Raw genomic sequence first — 19,346 nt, forward strand, 5'->3', positions numbered from 1 at the left:
TGTGTACAGCTGCACGTGGTTACAGTACTTGAGATCATCAGCAGGTTTTGCAGACTCAGGTGTCACTCCTTTCCTGCTTTGACCATTGCAAAAGAATCTTGTTTTTTACCCCTCTCAGTCCATTATAGAATGGACTCAGTTCAATCTGCAGTTTTAAGTCTGTCCCCCAACTCTTTTAGGCCCAGCAATAGATCTAGCAGAGCAGACAGCTGTCCACAACGCAGGAGAGAATCTAAAACATTGATTTCTGGAGTTATTTCTGATTATATGCCAATGCAAGCAAGTTCAGAAACCCAGTCACATGTAAATCATCCATGTGCACTCCCAGTGTGGCAGTTGGTCAAATCAGAAGTGTACAGTTCATGCATGCTACTAAATATTGATTTTTTTCTTTGTTAATGATCATTATGAAACAGCTGTTAAGTGAGGCGAAACACTTTCTTGCTAAGCTTGTCTTTGTTCTTCTAGACATAGTTCAAACCTAAATCTTCATCATAAGCTTCTGACTAAAGATACACTGGAATTCAACAACCATTTCAATGCAACATACCTCTTGAAAGACATGGCTAAGGAGTTTTGCCAAGATGTCTCTTTAAAACAACATGTTGGACATACTTCTGTAATCTTCAAAGGAATGAACAGAACAGGCAGCTACGTTTTCCCAATGAGCAAAATTAGAGAACCCTGTTCTGAGAGTTATGGATACGATCCATTAAATGATGGAGCTGTTCTGGATCTAAGCACTACTTCCAGCATTAAATCTGAGAGCAGTGCTCATTCTTCTTGGGATTCTGATGGAGGAAGTGAAATATGCACCATGCCCTTGGATGATAGTGATGAAAGCTGTGAAGGACCCAGCCTAATGTCCAATGATGAACTCTACCAAGACTGTTCTTTAATTGACAAAGCTAATCAAAACTTTACAAATTTATCTTCCAGTTTGCCAATAACTTGTCATATATGTCAAAAAACATACAGTAATAAAGGAACTTTCAGGGCTCATTACAAAACTGTGCATCTCCACCAGCTCCACAAATGCAAAGTCCCAGGTTGCAACACAATGTTTTCATCTGTTCGCAGTCGGAACAGGCACAGTCAAAACCCCAATCTCCACAAAAGTCTGTCTGGGTCACCAACTAGCTTACAGTAAGATCAGACTGATCTTAATTTATTTCTGCTAAGAATTAATCATTTCAATTAAGGAATGTGTTAACATTAGTTTTATTTAAACTCATTTGACTTCCAGCCCGCTCGACAACCACAGTCAAATTCTTTTCTCCTGTGTGTGCTCTCCAGCAGTTTCAGTTAGCAAAGCTTGGTGCTGTAGTTTTTGTGCAATTGTTTGGTTTGATGTTGAATAGCTAAAACATCTTAGAAATGGGGGAAATATGGAGACATTAACTAGAGTATTTCTGATACCTGTGAAGTATTACTTGCCAAAAATAGGAGCTTTAGATGAGGACCATCGTCCTTTGTGTTTACATGTTAAGTGAGTCGTGGTGTTGTTTAAGAAAAGAGTTAAGGATTGAGGTGAGTTTCCTCTGGTTGAGTTGAGAGTTTTGGGGCTACCATTTTGTTCCTGAGACCTTACTCTGAAGCTGACTTGCAGTATTAGTGGAACATGATATTTGCAGTTTACTGTATCCCAAAATCCAAAAGAGAAAATGCAAATCTGGGAAAACTTTGCATACAGTTCAAATATTCTGAAAATCCTGCAATCCTTACTCCTTAAGTTTCCCTTTCACTTGAATGAAGGTTGCAGTATTTTGGATTTCGTAGAATTTAATACCATTTACTTTGCAAGAGGAGAGGCTACTTAATTTGGCAGGATTGCCTGAATAAATCTGAGACATTCTGATAAACTATAGGGATAGAAGAATGAATAAGTTACGCTAAATTTTCTGAACCACAACAAATGCATCCATAAAACGGGGAAAAATTAAACCCTTTAATTCTTTAATTTAAAATGCACTTTTTGAATTCCACTTTAAGGAAGAGAAGAATTTTTGTTATAAATAGAAAAAAAAAGGGGGGGGGAGGAACCCAATCAAGTATCCAAACTGCTTAAGAGTTTGAAGGTGCAATTCTAAGCCTTTGAAAGGAAGAGATAAAATGGATGCAGTAGATATCTTTTTCATGATTCAGCATTTACTGTTTCTTTTACCAATGGGGGATAAAACATGTTGATGTTTGTAACAATGGAAGAATGCTTATTCTCATTCACACCTCTTTTTAATAAGAACATTGTTCAATATCTGTCAAAAAGTTTCATGTCTTTGTACTTGCCCCTGTAACTAAACAGTATTCTGCATTACGTTCTATGCACTTAAGAAGACTGGCCTTGCATTGTATTTAAAAAACACTTTAATATTTAATTTGTAGTCACATAACACAAATGCTGTGTGTGTACTTGTGGTGTGTCTTCTTTGACTGATTCATTTCCAAAGAGGAAAAGAAATAAGAGAGCAAGTCTTACAGTACCTTTTTTACTTTAATTTACCAGTGGAAATCTGTTATCAATTCTCGTATGCAAGCATGACATTGACAGCACAATCTGTACATATTATACCAAAGTGCTTACAGTATTTGTGGTTTCTAGAACTAGTCTAGTTTTCCAGTATAACTGGATCTTAAGTCTTTATTCATTTCTGTGACTGAATAAAAATAGACTGAAATTTGGGATTTCATATGTATGTAGAAAGAATAGAACAATGCTATTGCCATATGTCTTGATGTTTAACTTATTCTAAAAAAAATACTATGGTATTGTAACCATTTCATATTGTATAAAAGAAACAAAAGTGGACTGAATATTTCACTAATTCTTTTGAAAAGTGGTTTGTGTGTGAGTATGGGTTATGCAAGGAAAAAACCTGACATCGTTGTAAATGTTTGTGCTCACTACAAATGGTTTCCATGCATTGTGTAAAGTAATCTTCTATTTTTTTAATTTACCGTAGGTTTATGTGATATTTAAAATAATTCATTTTGCTTGAAGCCGTCAGGAAAAGATACTGTCCTGCGGAAAGTTGTGCCATTGCTTTGAGGTTTTGTGTTTGGGGGGGAGTTGGTGTTTGGGGTTTTTTGGGGGGGACTTGGTTGGTGTTTGTTTTGTTGAGGTTTTTTGTTGTCGTTTTCTTTGGTTTTTTAATAGAAACTCATATCAGTGGAGGTCACAGTTTGAAAGCTAAGGGCACAATCACAGGGGACACAATTGCTCCCAGCCTTTTGATAGTAAAAATCAATTATTTGTTATCCAGCTATTTCAAGCTCTTTTTTTATATATATATAAACCTATTTGTTTAATCATAAACTGTGTTTTTTTGAAACAAAATGTGATGTAAACTAATGCTGTAATGCCCATTTATTTAGTTTTCACTGTGTCAAAAAAAGGAAACACATTTGTATACCTTAATAATTTTGTATGTGTTAATAAAAACAAATAATAATGCCTCTGGTTGATTCAGAAGAGTAGGCTTTTGTGATTGTAAATACTACTGTTCTTAATTTTTATTTAAAAAAAAATATTTTGAAAACACATTCCTTCAGTAGAGAGCACTGTTTTGACAATGGTACTTATTCTGTAATGAGGAAGTGACATTTTAATGACCATTAGAAATAATGTAATAAATGTTGCCAGATATTTTATTGATTTTTTTTTTTTATTTTGTGCAGTAGGCAAGGGTAGAGATGAGTTTAAATGCCATCAATTAAACAGAAGGTAAATATCTCCTCACTGAGAACTACGCTAAAAAATAGATATTTTTTGCCCCCTTTATCTTTTGTAAAGGGATTTTTTTTTTGTAATTTCTCAAAAATCTGGAGAGCATGGCAGATTTCTCAGAGCAGACTAACCCTTAGCACCCCTAGAACAGCATGTGTATCTCATGAAGCGTTTGTGTAGCTCCCTCCTCCTAATGACCACAATGTGGTTGGACCAAGCCTTGACATCTCCTGTTAGTTTTAAATACGTGTGATACTTCTCGCAGCCCGTATCACATATTCACCCCAGATGTTGAAGGAAGTAACTTCAGAATAGTAGTACCATTATTTTTGGAGCTTTTCAGAGTTGGTCTGGAAAGCTGAAGCAGCTTGCCCTGACTGAGGCTGAGTTCCAGAGATGTTTACATCTGCAATCTGTGAGTATGGACAGTTGGAGGCTCAAATCTTTGCATGAGATACGAACTGGGCCTGGACATGCCCACCCTTGCTACCCAAGTATGTTGCTTCATTTTTTTATTTGTATCTTTTTTTTCTTTCTTTCTTTCTTAGAAAAAAAAAGCCTCAAAAAGTAGATGCAGTCATCTTTCTGTGACTCCAAGGGAGAAGGCACGAGTGCACACTGCGGGGTAGCCACTCTGTCTGAGCATCCAATGCCTCAGAACACAGGTATTTTGAATAGTTTGTGGTAGCAAGTCTACATCACTCTGCAAAGTTAGTGTCATAGTGTTTACCAGGAGTGTTTGCAGAAATCTATTTGGAATGGAGCGTAAGTGATCTGTTTTTATAGCTCCAGTTTTCTGAGCACTTTGAAAAGAACTGTGGTAAAACCAGAGGGTATTGTTTCTGATGAATCTTTACTGAAGTTATACACTGCAAAGCCCCACAAAGTGGAGAAACAAGTTCTGAAAATACCTGTCTGATACCCTGAATTGAATAGGGAAGCCTAAAAAACAGCTAAACTACTTGGACTTAGTCCAGGGATTTTTAAATAGGGTGCCAGGTCCTCCTTGAAAAGGGTTCACAAGCAACTTCTGATTAATCAGTAAGCACAGATTTAAGAGAAGCAGCTGAACTAAAAACACCTTTGGAGTCTGAGATACAGCCCATAAGGATTCCATTCAGCCTGCAAGTGAGCATTCATTTCCAAGCTGAAATGAGAGTATTACTCTGAACTGGGAAGGAGACAACAATGCAATAAGAGAGGGAAGGTTGGATCAAAGGTTTTGTTCAGAGCAGCATTTACTGCCAGGGCCCTGGATTTGAGAGGAGGGCAAGACAATATATAAAAGGTAAAGGTTTGAAGTTGGATGAAGTATGCATAGTGTGATCAAGTCAGCTTTGAATGACTTGGAAAACTTTTGGAAAACTCTCGACAGATTGCTGGCTAGAGAGATTTGCACGTAACCTCAGCAGGTCTGTTTCTGGAGGTAGACTGGCTTTTCATTTCCCCTTGCCCTCACCCCCCAGCTCCCTGTGCCTTTTGGCACTCCTTGGATTACGTGAAGTTTCTAACTTGCAAATGCACTGTTGAAACATCACCCTGTTACTTTCCAGTCCTGTCAGCTCCATTCCCTGTGAGCAGCCTTCAGCTTTCACGTGGGTTCTGTAAGTAGGTAAAGGAAAGGTAACGCTGTGACGTGACAGCCCCTCTCTGGTGAGCACTTCATCTAATTCTGCACCGGTTTAAAGCTTCCCAGAAGCCTTTTGTATTATGTTCTTGTAGCTCCTATTCCAAACTGGTAAAACTGACTGTGAATTGCTACCCATTATTGCCTGCAGATGCATGTGTTTAATAAGCTCAGAAGTTGCTTTGCCGAGTGCAGTGTTAAAAGAGTTTGTTGAACTCCTGCTTGCCAAAGTCTCTAGCAAAACTCTCACTGGTTTGGATTGTGAGAGTACCATATATCAGCATCATTCTACAATCTTTTGAAAGGTTTTTTTTTTCTTTTCAATAAATCAAGGCCAATCCAAACATGTTCTAAGTGTGAGCTGATTCTTTGCTTCAGTCTTTTAAATCTTTGGTCACTAATCTTCTTCTGTAGTTTCTGTTCATTCAGTGTAGGGATTTCCATGTGTGATATTTCTATAATATTGTGGTTATTGTTAGTTCCTGCATCTACCACTCTTTTGAAGCTTACAGATTTACGTAGGGGCAGTCATTGAACACTGTAGTAGTTGCAAGTCTAAGAAAAAAGGTTGCACTGAAGAATTAGTTACCACTTTTTGGAGAAGGGTGTTGATGTGCTGTTCGAAAAAAGGTCATAGATGCACACACCGTGCACTAGAAAAAGCCCAAGCCTTCCATGTCAGTATGACTGAGAGAGCTCAGTACTTTTGAAGTTTCCCTGCCTTGACTTTTTTCAGGTTTTGAGTCAGACCGTAAGTTTCTTAAGGTGTGTAACACATTTCCTACTCATTCCCTGTCTGCACATCTCCTATCACAGAGTAATGTTTCTCAAGACCAGAAGAAGCCCAGTCTGCCCTTCTCATTGAAGCCTAAGGACAGTGAGGTGGCTGTCAAGGATAAACTGAATTACCCTGGATTATTTTCATCTCTCTTTTTATCCACTCAAATTCAGAAACAGCTACTCCCAACATTTGTTCAGTCACGACAATAAACTGCAATGGCTTCCTAATTTTTTTAAAAAGAGGATTCTTGAGTTGCAAGTAACACATCACCTTTAAGGTCCGTCCTGAGCAACTTGCACTGCAGTAAAACTGAGCAGATAAAAAGATTATAATCTGAGTTCTCATTTTAATTCCAAAATTATTAACTATGTCATTATACAAGCTGTTTTCTAGGAAAATATCTTATTTGAATCTGCTGATTTATACGAATGACTACATATATATATATGCACTGTATGCATAGGAATTTTATGCACGCATATATCAATACATAGTAAAATTGCATATGCATAGGGCTGCATATTCATGTTAAACCTAATTCTGCTTTCATGTATGATAATATAAGTTGGGATTAATTTCAAGGGATTCAGTAGAACAGGGCATATAATACTGGAATTGTGTCTCAACAAGGGTTGTTACATGTGTGTGTACATAGGCTCATGTTGGCTGCTTACACTGCTTTGTAACTGGTACTTTACTGAAGCAGGTCAAAGTATAATACAAAGAACAAATAAGTTTTATTGATTTCTACACCCCAGTTCCACTGTAAATGACTAATTTGCAGCTATATCTCTACATGACCAGTATAACAACTGCTCTAGTGTTATCTTTGCTGGTAAGAAAGCATGAGACAGATCCTGTGCAGATATAAAACACTAAGTCTGAGTGAGCTCTGCCAGTTTAGGCAAGTTCAAAATCTGGACAGATATGCCTTATGACATCTGACAGTCTCCAGCCAAAAAATTCTCAAAGTGAACAAAATGTGTGAGTGTGTGGTGTATGGAGCTGTGGAAGAACCAGGAGCAGCCAGAGTGACTTCAGAGGAGACGCTGGGAAAACAACATAACTTACTGGAGAGGAGACATGTTATTGCTGCTCTGGGAAGCTGACATCTGCACCTCTGTGTGGGATGATATAAACCTTACGTTGGATTCCTGAGCACAGAGAGGCCACATGCAAGCGAGAGGTGCACGCAGGCTCCTCAGGCTGCACACAGCTTGAACAGAGTGTGCTCCAAGCTAGAGCAACTTGCCTAATACTGTCCTGGGCAAAGTAGAGCAGGGCTTGGTAATAATACCTACAAAAATGAGGGCTTCTCTCTCTTCAGAAAGTCACCGTGCAGAGTTTCCAGCTTTTGCTCATGTCCTGTAGACTGTGAGCCCCTCTGCCTTCCTGGACATCTGCAGGAAAAACTCACTGAGTGAAACCATCTACTTAGCCTTGCTTTCCCAGTACTCTGCCTCCCCCTAGTTTTACCCTCTGTATACATGGGACAGAGTAGGTGGACCTGCTGCTGTGCCCGTCCTTATCTGTTTCTTCATCTCCATCCTTTCCAAGGCAGCAGGGATGGTGCACGTGGCTTTCTCTCGCTGCTGTGGAGTTTGTCAAAAATCTCCAGGCTCCTTTTTTTTCTTTTTCTCAGCCTTATTTTGCATAAACAAGAATGAAGAAGAGAATGGGAATGAAATTTTGGGGGCTGCAATTTGGAGAGCAACCACAGGGTGGTTCCAAACGGTGAAGGAGTGCATGGAGCACAAAGTTACTGATGAGGGTGACATTTGTGCACTTTTGTGTGTTACCACTATCCACAGAGGGAGAATCTTTTATGAGGAGTTCCTTCTGGAGTATTATTTGTGGCAGAAAGGGAGGATGTCTTTGTTGGAGAAAAGAGTAGGAACTGAATGGAGGAGAACCCATTTTGGAAGCTGTGAAGGTGTGAACAGCCATGACCATTAAATGGATGGTGCCAGTGGCCACTGCCAGTATGGAAGATGAAGCAGGAATGGAAAAATATCTGCATGTTGAAATGAAAGGGAAAATTTCTGTTTTCTTCTGTGGAAGAAAATTCTCTGATTCACTTTCTCTTTTCCCACTCTTTTCCCTGTTGCATTTGAGAAGGGTACTCTCCCTTCTTTTTCCTGTATTCTGTTATGATTCTATAAAAAAAACCCTCTTCTAAGGATACGGTTGGAAAGCAGCCTCAATTTCTCACCCGATGTTTGCAACACTCTTTTTGGTAAAGGGATGGGGGTTTCCCCCTTACTCAGACCCTGCAGTTCATCTGGAAACAAAAAACCAATGCCTGTTCTCACATGGAGCTGCCAACACCGCATTACACACTCTTTGCTTTCTTGCTGGTGCCCTTGAGCAGATGGGAGTCTGGTACGTGCTCTCCATGCGGAGGAGGGGAAGGGCTATCTACAGGTAATGGAGCTGGTTTGGAGCTCAGGAGACCTGCAGGAAAATTCCAGCCATAGCTCGTAACTCGCTGTTTAAAATTAAGCAAAGATCTGCAAAGGCATTTTCTGCCACAGTCAGAGCAGTAGTTTCTGACCTCAGAAGAAAATTGCGAGAATAACAAAACTGGAGAGCTGATAAAGGCTTGGATGTGTGCTGTGATATTGCACAATTAAGAACCCAGTTCTGTAAAAGCCTTTTTGTGTCCCTATGGAAGATTATTGCAAAGGTATTTTTTGGTTGATGTTATTACACTCCCCCAATCTTTAGTTCTTTGTTTTAAGAAAATCTTCAGTATTCACAATCACTTCCTCGATTACCAGTCTTTTTGTTTACAGCAATGTAAATTACTCTGTTTTCAGAGCTAAAGAGCAATAGCCACTCTTTGGTCAACTATCATCTCCTTTCTGTTGCCTTTCTCTGTGACTGAAAGAAATCGATTTGTTGTTAAACTGTCATTTATTTTGTTTTACATGTCAGGTTATTATTTCAGAGAGTGAGTGATTTTTAAATTTTTTGGGGCCGTTTTCTGAGTCTGCCCTGTGAGGACACATTCAGCACATGTATATCCTGCTGCACTCTTCTGGCTGAAATTAGAACTGGCCAGACCAGCCTTTTCATTGCTAACAATGGGAGCTGGTGCTGGTTCTGCCACATGGTAGATGCCTGTGTAAAATCTAACAGAGGCATGCTTTAGAAAACTAAAATCTAAATTATCTTCCCTTTTGTTTCAAGTGGTTCATTGCAGTAATATCCCAGGCAATGCCTCACTTCACATAGATTCCTTACAACACCCTGTATTTTGTCTTATGAGGCCTGTTGGTCATTGTAACAGGCCAAGATCATGAAGTGTGCAGCACAAACCAACTGTTACTGCTTCAAACATCGGGATAATAAATACACATGATCATGTTAAGTAATGGAAATATATCCAGTGTTGCACATCTGGTTTCAGTGATGCATTAACCCAGACAAAAACAATAGTCAAATAGGGAAAGTAGAATAATTTCCAGGTCAGTAATAATAACTGTTCACACAGCACTCAGGGGAAATCAAACATGCATATTTGCATTCAGATATGTACTGAAAACTCAAGAAGTCTGCATATCCTTCTAGAAAAGCATGCCAAAGTTTCTTTGAAAAGCTGTGGGTTTAATCATGCTAATTACATGTTGGATTTGGGTAGAAGACCACCATCATGACATTACATCAACAATTTCTGCACTAATATAAATACCACGAAGAATCCTGCAAGCTAAAGTGAGCACACTCTATCCCAGAAATCCCTGCAGAACACAGTTTAGCAGAGCAGATGAGAAATACTGCCCTACTTGGTGTCCTGCTCCTGGAATTCAGAGTACCTCATGAAGTAGTGATACTTTTCTAGAAAGGAAGAAAATATCTTTCTGATTTCCAATTTCTCTTTTTGTATTTATACTTTCTATCTTTATAATAAATCACAGTTCTTTCTTAGGTGTATTTCTCTTGTGCTTTAACATGGATGTAAAGTGGAAAATCCCAAAATTGCACAAATTCTGTGGACAGCAAAGAGTGCACCTTTTTCCTAACTCCACATCAAAGGAGAGTCTCGGGGCATTTCAAATTAAGATAAAAATGTTTAATTCTGCATACAGAAAATACTTTCAAGTGAAACATAGGTTGGAAAGAGAAGTTTTGGCCAGAGTTTTGGCCTTGAGGCCTCTCAAAAGTCCCAGGACTGAGTCACAAGTCCAACTTGAATGCTGTTTTGTTGCTGTTCTTGTTAAAATAATTATACGCTGCCATGTTAGCAGAAGGAGGTTACTGTTTGGAAGAAGTAGCTGGGGGCAGTTGGATATTCAAGACACTTGAAAGCTTTACAGGAGCTGCGTTTGATCTGGAGGGCAGTCCAAGTTTCTGGATCCAGGTGTGGGATCTGTGTCCATCCTGGTGCAAGTTTCAACTCACAGCCTCGTTGTGTCCTAAGGACTCCTACCCAGATTCACAGAAGGTTATTCTCACTGCAAATTTCATGGCTTAAGATGTATCACAATTGTATAGTTGGGTTGAGTGTGCTTTGAGGTTTTTTCTCTGTAACACAGTGATTGGCCTTTTCATCCCACTCTTCCAATCCAGGGTCCTGATACAAAATCCTACACCCTCCTTAGCAGCTACGTGGCTCCTTTGCACCAATGCAAAACTTCAGAAGTAAAATTTGATTAAATGAAGGGGAAAAAACAAAGATATTTCTGTTCTCAGTCTGAGAATTCTTATAGAATCTAAAGCTAAGTGGGAATTAGAAATGTGAGAAAAAAACCCAAGCATGGAGAAATTGCTGCCACTGGCAGGTTACAGGAAGTGTGTTTTGGGAAAGCTCAGATATTCATCATTGTATTCCTCCAGCCAGCCAGGCCAAAACGTGATGCATTATAATTCCAAGTGCTGTTAATATTCCATTTTTATCTGTTGTTTACAGTGTGAAAACCAAGCCCAGTGTTGCATCCTTACCCAAGGACTATGTTACGAGATCTTTCTCATGTGGACTGTGACATAAGAAAAGATTATTCACATAATCAAATCATGGCCTTCCTATTTCCTCTCACTTTTGAAGTGCTAACTTTGAGTAGCAGTACACAGCAAAAGTATATAATTTTTTAATTTTTAGAAATGAATACTGTCTGTGCGACTTTATCATGCATGAAATTGCCAGTGGCTGTTGGAATTATAATGTCTCATCAGTTGAAAGCCTTGAATTCACACCAGCAGGTAACTGAATTAATAGCACTCAGTTTTGTAAAACAACTACATAATGGCAGTATTGTGCCAGTTATCTGACAAGTGGAATAAATGTAAGTTCTCTTCTTCTGCAAGTATTGAAATATTGCTGAGATCTTAATATTCTTAACCGAGAGTAAAGAGTTGTAATCTTGTGGCTTCCTCCTTCCTCCACATTGTTCAGCAATGTTTTTCTTCTATTGTTGAGCTTTTTTTCTGTTGTTTTCTTGTGCTCTGTTAAAAGCTGGACCACATTCCAAGTTTAAAAGTGAGGATCTTGGATAATTTGTGCACTTCTGCTTCTGTTTTCTGTTATTCTCAGATTCTTCTCTCACATAATAAATGTATATCTCTGTTGAAGTCAGTATGTAGGGGGGGGAAAAGTATTTTTTTTCCAGGCCAATGGCAATCTTTCTCAATAGGAGGACACTTTAAAATGCTTTGCAGTAGCAGATGTGAATCAGAAGTATAGTTGTGGGGGGAAGATGGCTCTGAAACCTTCTGCTATGCTGCAGTTTTCTTAAGAAGACCACATGCCAAGAAAAAAATACCCATAAACCCTCTTCCCTTGTTGGATTATGCCTCACCTTCAGCTGGGCCCCTGGTCTACTCTTACCCTATATTCATTTCTTGAAGATAGCTCTAGGCTACTGAAAAAAAAGGCCATGTTTTTCCTCTTTAGGAAGGGAGGGACCAACTCTTATCTAACCTAAACAAAGACAGAAGTTCCTCGGTCTCTCTGCTTCTTTCATGTGAAGTGAACATAAGAGCCTCTTTTGGACACAAAACAAGGCCAAAGCATCTTTTCTTTTTCTATTGCTCATCTTTTCTTTACTTGATACTTTTCTTCTTCATTCTGGTCCCTCGTATGGATCAAAATTCAGTTAATGGTTGAGCTCAAGGCAGACCTTTAGTCTGTGATCAAATAAACTCACTTGGAGCTTCTTGTGGTGCAAAACGTGACAAATGTGCCTTTGATCTTTTAACCTGAGTTCATTTTCCTTGCCATTTGTTTTATTTCTTCCTAATGTAAAGGTTTTGAATGGTCTTGTTCTGAAGATCATGGCTCAGGGACAAAGTGGAATGTTTATGGAAAACTAACAAAAAAAAAAAAGCACTAAGAAGGAGGGAGGGACATGGTCAATTGTACTCCCTGTTCTAGACCACAGAGATATTTTTGTGCTTGCTGCAGAGCTCAGAGGTGTTGATGAAACAGTCTTTGTCATTCTTGGTGTAGAGGAGAATATGGCTGTCCTTGGCTTTGGAAAAGGGAAGGATAAGATCCTCAGATGTAGTCTCTTATGTTGTGAGTTTTCAGAGGTTCTTAACATGAATAGCTTCAAATTAAATCTTTGTGTTGTTCTCAGACAATCCTCTGTCCCTTTGTGCCTTCTTCCAGGGCCTTTCAGTTTTAAGATTATTTGGCAGGGTAGAGAGAGCAGGGAGTTTTATCTACTTTGTCATTTGGACTTGCAACAGCTATGTGGGAAGAAACTGCAAAGTATTGGAACTGGAACTGAACCCTGATATCCAGGTCTGGCTCTTGTCTCCCCATTATCATAATCACATTTCTTCAGCTAAATGCAAGTTAGCAGGACAGATTAGATTATGGTGTCTTCCCCAAAAAATCCACATACCATCTTAAATCAGAGAAAATATTAACAAAACAAGGATCAGCTTTAGCTGAAATGTGGATATTTTCTGGGAAAGAGGGAGTGAAACATGAATCAAATTCTACCCAGAGTTTGCAAATCAAAGAACTACTGAGTTGCAAGTGATTTTTTTCAAAGGACTGCAAGAATTTCTACTAGATTACCAAGGGACTTCTGTCTCATGGTGAATTATAAGCAGAAGACAGGTGCAGGCATTGATTTGACTAAAACATTCAGTTTGAGACACAGTGGAACTTTTTGCTGTTTGATTAAAATTCCTTGTGCTAAATCCTAAGAAGTTCCTCCTCCCAAAGGACTTGCTATAGCAGTGGACACTGAGCAAGTGAGCACATTTATCAGTCTGTTCGTTCCATACATACACCTTCTGCTCGCTGGGCATGAATGGGAGGAGTCAGAGCTGGACAGTGAATTACAGTGATCTTGGAATTTGGCAGTCACAGCCATATAACGCCACCTTAACAGTTCCAATATGTTTAGTTGGTGTAGGTTGGAGTAAACTTTGCTCCTGTGCTAAGGTGAGTTGGAGGCCTTTTGCCAGGTGTTGCAAAGAGCATTAATACCTTTTCTCATTTTGCAATTGTTGTTTGTTGTGTTCTAAGGCTGAATTTGTTTTCAGTGTTTTTCTCAGTGCTATATATGCAGCTTCCAGTACTACCTCAATGCCCTAACTTGTAATATTTTGTGGAAATGAAGGGGGTGAGAGCATGTGTGTATGCAGACTTACCATCCAATAATGCTAGACTTCATGAAATGAGTAAAGAGCTATTAAGAAATTGGCTTGTGATTCTTCAGGCATTCCCTACAAAAACTGCTGCTGTGAGTCCCCCCACTGTGATGGGTGGGATCAGACCTTGTCCATGCTCCAGTGATACTTGTCCAGTGGTCTTCTCTTTAAAGAAGCTGGTGGTGGTGACACAGATGTGCTGGGCTGGTCACTGGCCTTGTTTCAATCTGAAATATAGAATTGTGGCTTTTGAACAGCCAGAGACGAGGGGAATGTGCACCTTTCACATCACAGTTGAGACACCACACCAGGATATGTTTGTCAAGAAGATTTCAGGATGAACAGCCATTAACCCTTGTTGTTGTGCCACATTTAGTGTAACGTGGCACACAAGCAGGTGTTGTGGGTGTATTAAGAGCTGGGGAAATCGTGGTGGTTCTGCTGCAAGACTCTCATGTCTTGCATTTCTGCTGTAACAAAATGTACACACCAGCAAACAGCTTGGCATAGGGTAAGGTTCTTTCCTGAGGTGAGGGAAGGGAACTTGCCCTACCCTGATGTTATTGTTTGAGCTTCAAAAGAGCCTCCATTTGAGACTTCTTGATGTTTCTTAGTAAATTGGGGTGCTGCACAGAGCAATTACAGACCAGACCTAAAAGTAGAAATGTTTAATGCTTCTATTTAGCACCTTGCGTTTTTTGAGTGCATCCCATGCAGTGAAGTGGACTGGTAAATAAAATTAAAGACAGGGAAGTGCAAGCATAAAAATAAATAATTGTCTCCTAAGCAGATGGAACACTTGCATTAAAGCCAGATGAAATGCAAAGAGATTTTAGCCTGAAAGCTGAATGTCTCTTGGAGCAATTCCCCCCTAAGCATGGTTAGATCTCAACTTAGGGATCACAGTTACCTCTGAGAAGACAGGAGAAGTTTCTTTTCCTTGCTTGAAATGAACTTGTCTGTTTTACATGCAAGAAGTGTGATATTTACAGTTTAATAATTCTCTGATATATTTGACAATGAGGGGCTCTTAGTTCTTAAATTCTTTGAAATGTGGGGTTTTTAGGTAGGCTGTATGTGCTGTGCAAACCTCAAGAGAATTATTTAAAATAAATAATAACTTACATAAGGAAGCCTTCCTTGAGATCATCTCTGTGTATGTAACTGATGGGCATTACTGCCCTGCAAAGATGATGATGATTTCCCAGGCACTCAGATTCTTGAAATCTTGGGTTTTTTTCTTACTCCCGTGAAGAAGCAAAGCCTAGCGCTGACTTTTGAACCCTGTGGTGCATAAGCAGTCCAGCCAGACTGGAATTATTAGTAGGCAGAGACCTCTGCTGGAAATTATTCAGTACTTCAGGGAAATACAGATCTCTGTTTTGGAACGAAGCTTGGAAAACCCTCCAGATGAGAAAGGTCAGAGGCCTTGGAAGGACTACATTAACAGCAGCATAGATATTTTTTATGTGGCTTTTCTCTCTGTCCTTTCCGTGAGAGCTGAATGACTCTCTTTAGAGAAAATAAACTATCTGACTTGGATCTGTACTCAAGTATAACAATGGCAGCACTTTCAGGCTATCCCTGGGAAGCAGCAGCCCATTTGATCCAGCAGTGTCTTGGCAGACAGCAGTGTGTCCATGGCCTTGGCAACAGCTGTGCTGGAGATGCACCTTTAGCTAATGCAGGGAGAGGAGAAAGTCCAGATGGACAAATCCTTCGGGCAAGTCGACTATGGCAGTAGCACCAGCCTGTGCTAAGTACCTTCAGAGAGAGCTGTTAACTGCAGCAGCAAATGATCAGCAAAATGTTGAGGCCACAATCCCCGTGCTGGTCTGTCCTACAGAAGCTTCCTCACTGGTATTTTCTTTTGTCAGTAGTCGCAGTGCTTTTTGGACACAGTGGTACAGCTCTCACTACGCTGCCAGTTCCTCAGCACGGGGCAGGTTGAATAAAGCTAAAGCAGGACTTGACCCAATAGTTTTTTCCATTATGTTGCAAAATTTGGAGGCTGTCAGAAGCATTGGCTTCCCATTTCTGAGAAGGAAACTAGTTTTGCTCTGGGACAGCACCAGAAACAGCAAACTAGCAAAGGCCCTGAGGTTCAATGAGTGTCCACCAGGCATCATTTAGAAGAGTCCCAAGTTTACCTCCAGAAAATAGGATTCAAGCTTCTCATGCAAATTGAAACTCATAAGCATATGCTATTATTTTCTCCCCAAATCCATAAAAAGACATCACAAAATGTCTAGAAGTATAGCTGATCAGTCAGTGCTGTGGTACAGGCAGTACAATCATTGCAATTTGGAGCTAATTATGCCATAAAATCGCCCTCATGCAAAGTTTATTAGTTAATGGAAAGATTCCTACTGACTTCAAGTTTTTGATTGTGCTCAAACAGAGCATCTCCACCAGCTGCATAGTACAAATACATCATAGATTACATTTCAGCAGTTTCCCTGGACATTTACAACTGCAGCTTTCTCTGCTTTAAACTCAGCAGAGTGTAGCTGGTGGCCACATGTACAAAGAATGGTAGTGAACTTTTGGTGTGAGTGACAGTCTGACAGACTTCTTGGAGGGGTTCAGATATTAATTTCTAAACTTAAGCCTCTCAGTGGAATTCCCATTTGTCTTAAAAAAAAAAAAAAAAAAAAAAAAGAGGGAAAAAAATAAAATGCCAGACTTTCTTGGCTTATCCTCAGACCAAAGCCCAGTTTAGATATCTCAGCTTTATAGTGTTTTATGGTTTTGTTGACTAACATCAGTTAGTTTTCATACTAACACATTCCTGCTCCTCTTGACCCAAACAGCCAACACTGAATACTTGTGGACTAGCTCAGTTCACACACATCTCTTCGTTTGAAAGAATATCCAGAGTCACAGATTTTCTGATTGAGGAAGAAATCAGATAATCTTAGCCTAAAGCTCTTTCATCCTGCAGCCCATCCCGAAGTCCAGCCTCTATAAGTAACTACTTGTTCAGAATTCCTTCTCAGTCAGTTTTCATGTTCTGCCTCTTCTTATTTGACAAGCAGCTCCTCACACCAGTTCTAGATATATCTTAGGAATTCCTGCGCTGCTTGGCTTTTGATTTCTAGAGGAAACCATGTGTCTTACAACCTTTGTCTTACTCAAAGAGCCCATTGACCTATTCCCTGATGTTTAAGAGGCAGAAGACCTGATACCTCCTTCCTAACACATTGTTTGACTCTTCTTGGATCTACACTAACGGCATCATTTTTCTGTGGTAAATAGAATATGCAACCTTGGAATGCTTAAAATATACAGAATGTATTCCCTAAAATACAGAGTTGTATTCATACAGTTTAGTTTCTCTGACATGCCAGAACAAATCACTCAGATATATTTTACATTATTTTCTACTGATCACAAATACAATTTACACTGTGATAACCCTGGCTATGATATTGGACCTGAATGTTGTTCCTTCCTCCAGATGCAGGCAGATTTCATAACCTGCCTGTACCTGTTTTTCGTGACAAACATTTGTCACAGGCATAGGCTCTTCGGGGCTATGAGCTAGACATGTGCAAAGCAAGCAAAATTTTTTACTTTTTATACACTCCCCCATAACTGTGGCTGAATTGAGTTTTGTATTGCTTATCCCTGTGAGCCTGCCAATCTGCACTGACATTTTAGGTAATTTAAGCACTCTGGTGGCCATTTTAGTGTTGAAGGAGAAACATGTAAATAAGATGTTCTGAGTGCTTGGTTTCCATGTCATCCTCAAAAATATTCTAAAAGATCTAGTAATCCAAACTGAAAATAATTTGAACATTTTCTGGTAGAAATTGGCACTACAAGCAATGTTCATAAAGAAACACGTGTCCAACTGAGGATAGTCAATACAAAGGTGCAAACTGACTCCATTGTTTCACAGAGGATCAAACATTAAGAGAAAAGTTTCCCTACACTGTTATGCTCAACCCTGATGAAACAATTGAGATTGCAGCTTGCAGGAACACGTAGCCCATCAAATCCTTAAAAATGCCCATTGTTTTTATTACTTTTTGCCTGTTATGCGCATCATTAGCATTGTAAGGAACGCAAAATTCATAGTACGTATATTTCTCAAAGTAAGCCAACTTCAGAGAAAGCCAACATTATCTTCCTTTCACAGTACAAATAAGATAAGAAGTACAACAGAAAGCAAGAACATTTAGAAAGTCTGTTTTGGAGTCCACTTTAAAAGCATTTTTATGTTATAAATTGTCACAGAAATTAATATTTAAAAATACATAGCTGAATTTTGAAAATGTAGAGATTTTGGCAAGCAAGTGAGAAACCCTTTTCACATAGTGTCATCTGTTTCTACTTTTACCCTAAAACAGCCCTGCGGTATCCTTTTAAATAGTGCAGGAGCCCCCAGCTGGGCCTCCCTGATTTTTAGTGCAAAACCCACCAAAATGTAGAAAAAAGCTTTCCCTCTAAATAGCAAGAGCCATGTGTCAGGGTGCATGGGTGTCTGCTGTAATACAGAATGGAGTTGGGTGGTTTGTGTGCATTTTACAGGTTAGAAATGAAACTACTTTTGCCATCATATTGACACTTTCTCCCAGGTGACAAATACAGAACATCTAGAAAACAAAAGCCCAGCACTGGGACCAAGCCTTAAAGATGGAATAAATTAACATTTTAAAATCCACCCCCAGCAGTTTTGTTAGCCAGGGAAGGGAAGGCTCCACTGAATCCAGCAGATATTCAGCTGTTGACACTGCACAGGCATATCCCAATACATGGTGACACAAAGTGACATATTCAGTCTTTCAAAGAATCTCTAGTTTGCCTCCATGGGATTTTTCATACAAGGTGTCTGCACTACAACATTCATTCTACTCAAGTCATTTATTCTTGCAGTTTTCTGTAGGACAACTGAGTGATTCACTCAGTATAAGGACAGGCAGTAACAATTCAGCTCCAGGCCTTGGGAGCAACACAGCATAACCCAGATTCCCATCAGTTGCACTAATTGTAATAACAACTGTACATGTTCTGACTTGGCTGCTGCTCGTTCCTGTAGCAGCATCTCCAAATGCCACTGCCCATCCAGTGGAATGGAGCTGAGCATGCCCTGCTGTGGGGCAGCAGCCTTGGACATGCCTGGCAATGAACTGGATGCCATGAATCTGGAGGCAAACATTCAGGGACTCAAAGCCCTAGTTTTCAAGTGTTTGAAGCACAGGCTTCAAACAAAGGAGCTTGCAGGAGCACTTCACTAAGAAAAATGAGAGAAATGGAGCATTTGTCTTTAATCTAAACCAGAGTGGTTACTGACAGAAGAAGGACACTGAGAGGATCAAAGCTATTGCCAAAAAACAAATGTGCTAGTTAAAAGAGAGGGTACAGCAGTATCCTCATTCCTACAGATACTTCCCTGTCTGCAAAACGCAGAGAGAGACTGCACATAAACATTTTTATTATCATGTCACATGATGGTGCTGCATTGACGGTGATAGATTTCCTGGCAAATGTTTGTGTAGAAAGGCAAACATATGGCAGAGTGATCTACTCTGAGACGGCTCCTTGGACCTGTGCCCAGCCCTTCAGGGATGTCGGGATCAGTCAGCACCAGTAGGTTCATT

At 39.7% G+C, this 19,346-nt stretch overlaps 1 protein-coding gene across 3 annotated transcripts in view; it reads left to right on the top strand.

Moving 5' to 3' along the window:
• Positions 1-3,589, top strand: part of BNC1 (basonuclin 1) — a 75,388-nt gene extending 71,799 nt beyond the window's left edge. For all 3 annotated transcript variants that reach the window (XM_027886995.1, XM_027886996.1, XM_027886997.1), the window contains one exon: positions 469-3,589. In XM_027886995.1, coding sequence (XP_027742796.1) covers positions 469-1,150 — 682 coding nt within the window. In that variant the 3' untranslated portion in view covers positions 1,151-3,589. The remainder of the gene's footprint in view (positions 1-468) is intronic.
• The last annotated feature ends 15,757 nt before the right edge of the window (positions 3,590-19,346 follow it).

Source organism: Empidonax traillii, unplaced genomic scaffold, assembly GCF_003031625.1.
Source record: "Empidonax traillii isolate 1590-97213 ecotype Southwest subspecies unplaced genomic scaffold, ASM303162v1 scaffold201:size1909950, whole genome shotgun sequence".
Lineage (NCBI taxonomy): Eukaryota > Metazoa > Chordata > Aves > Passeriformes > Tyrannidae > Empidonax > Empidonax traillii.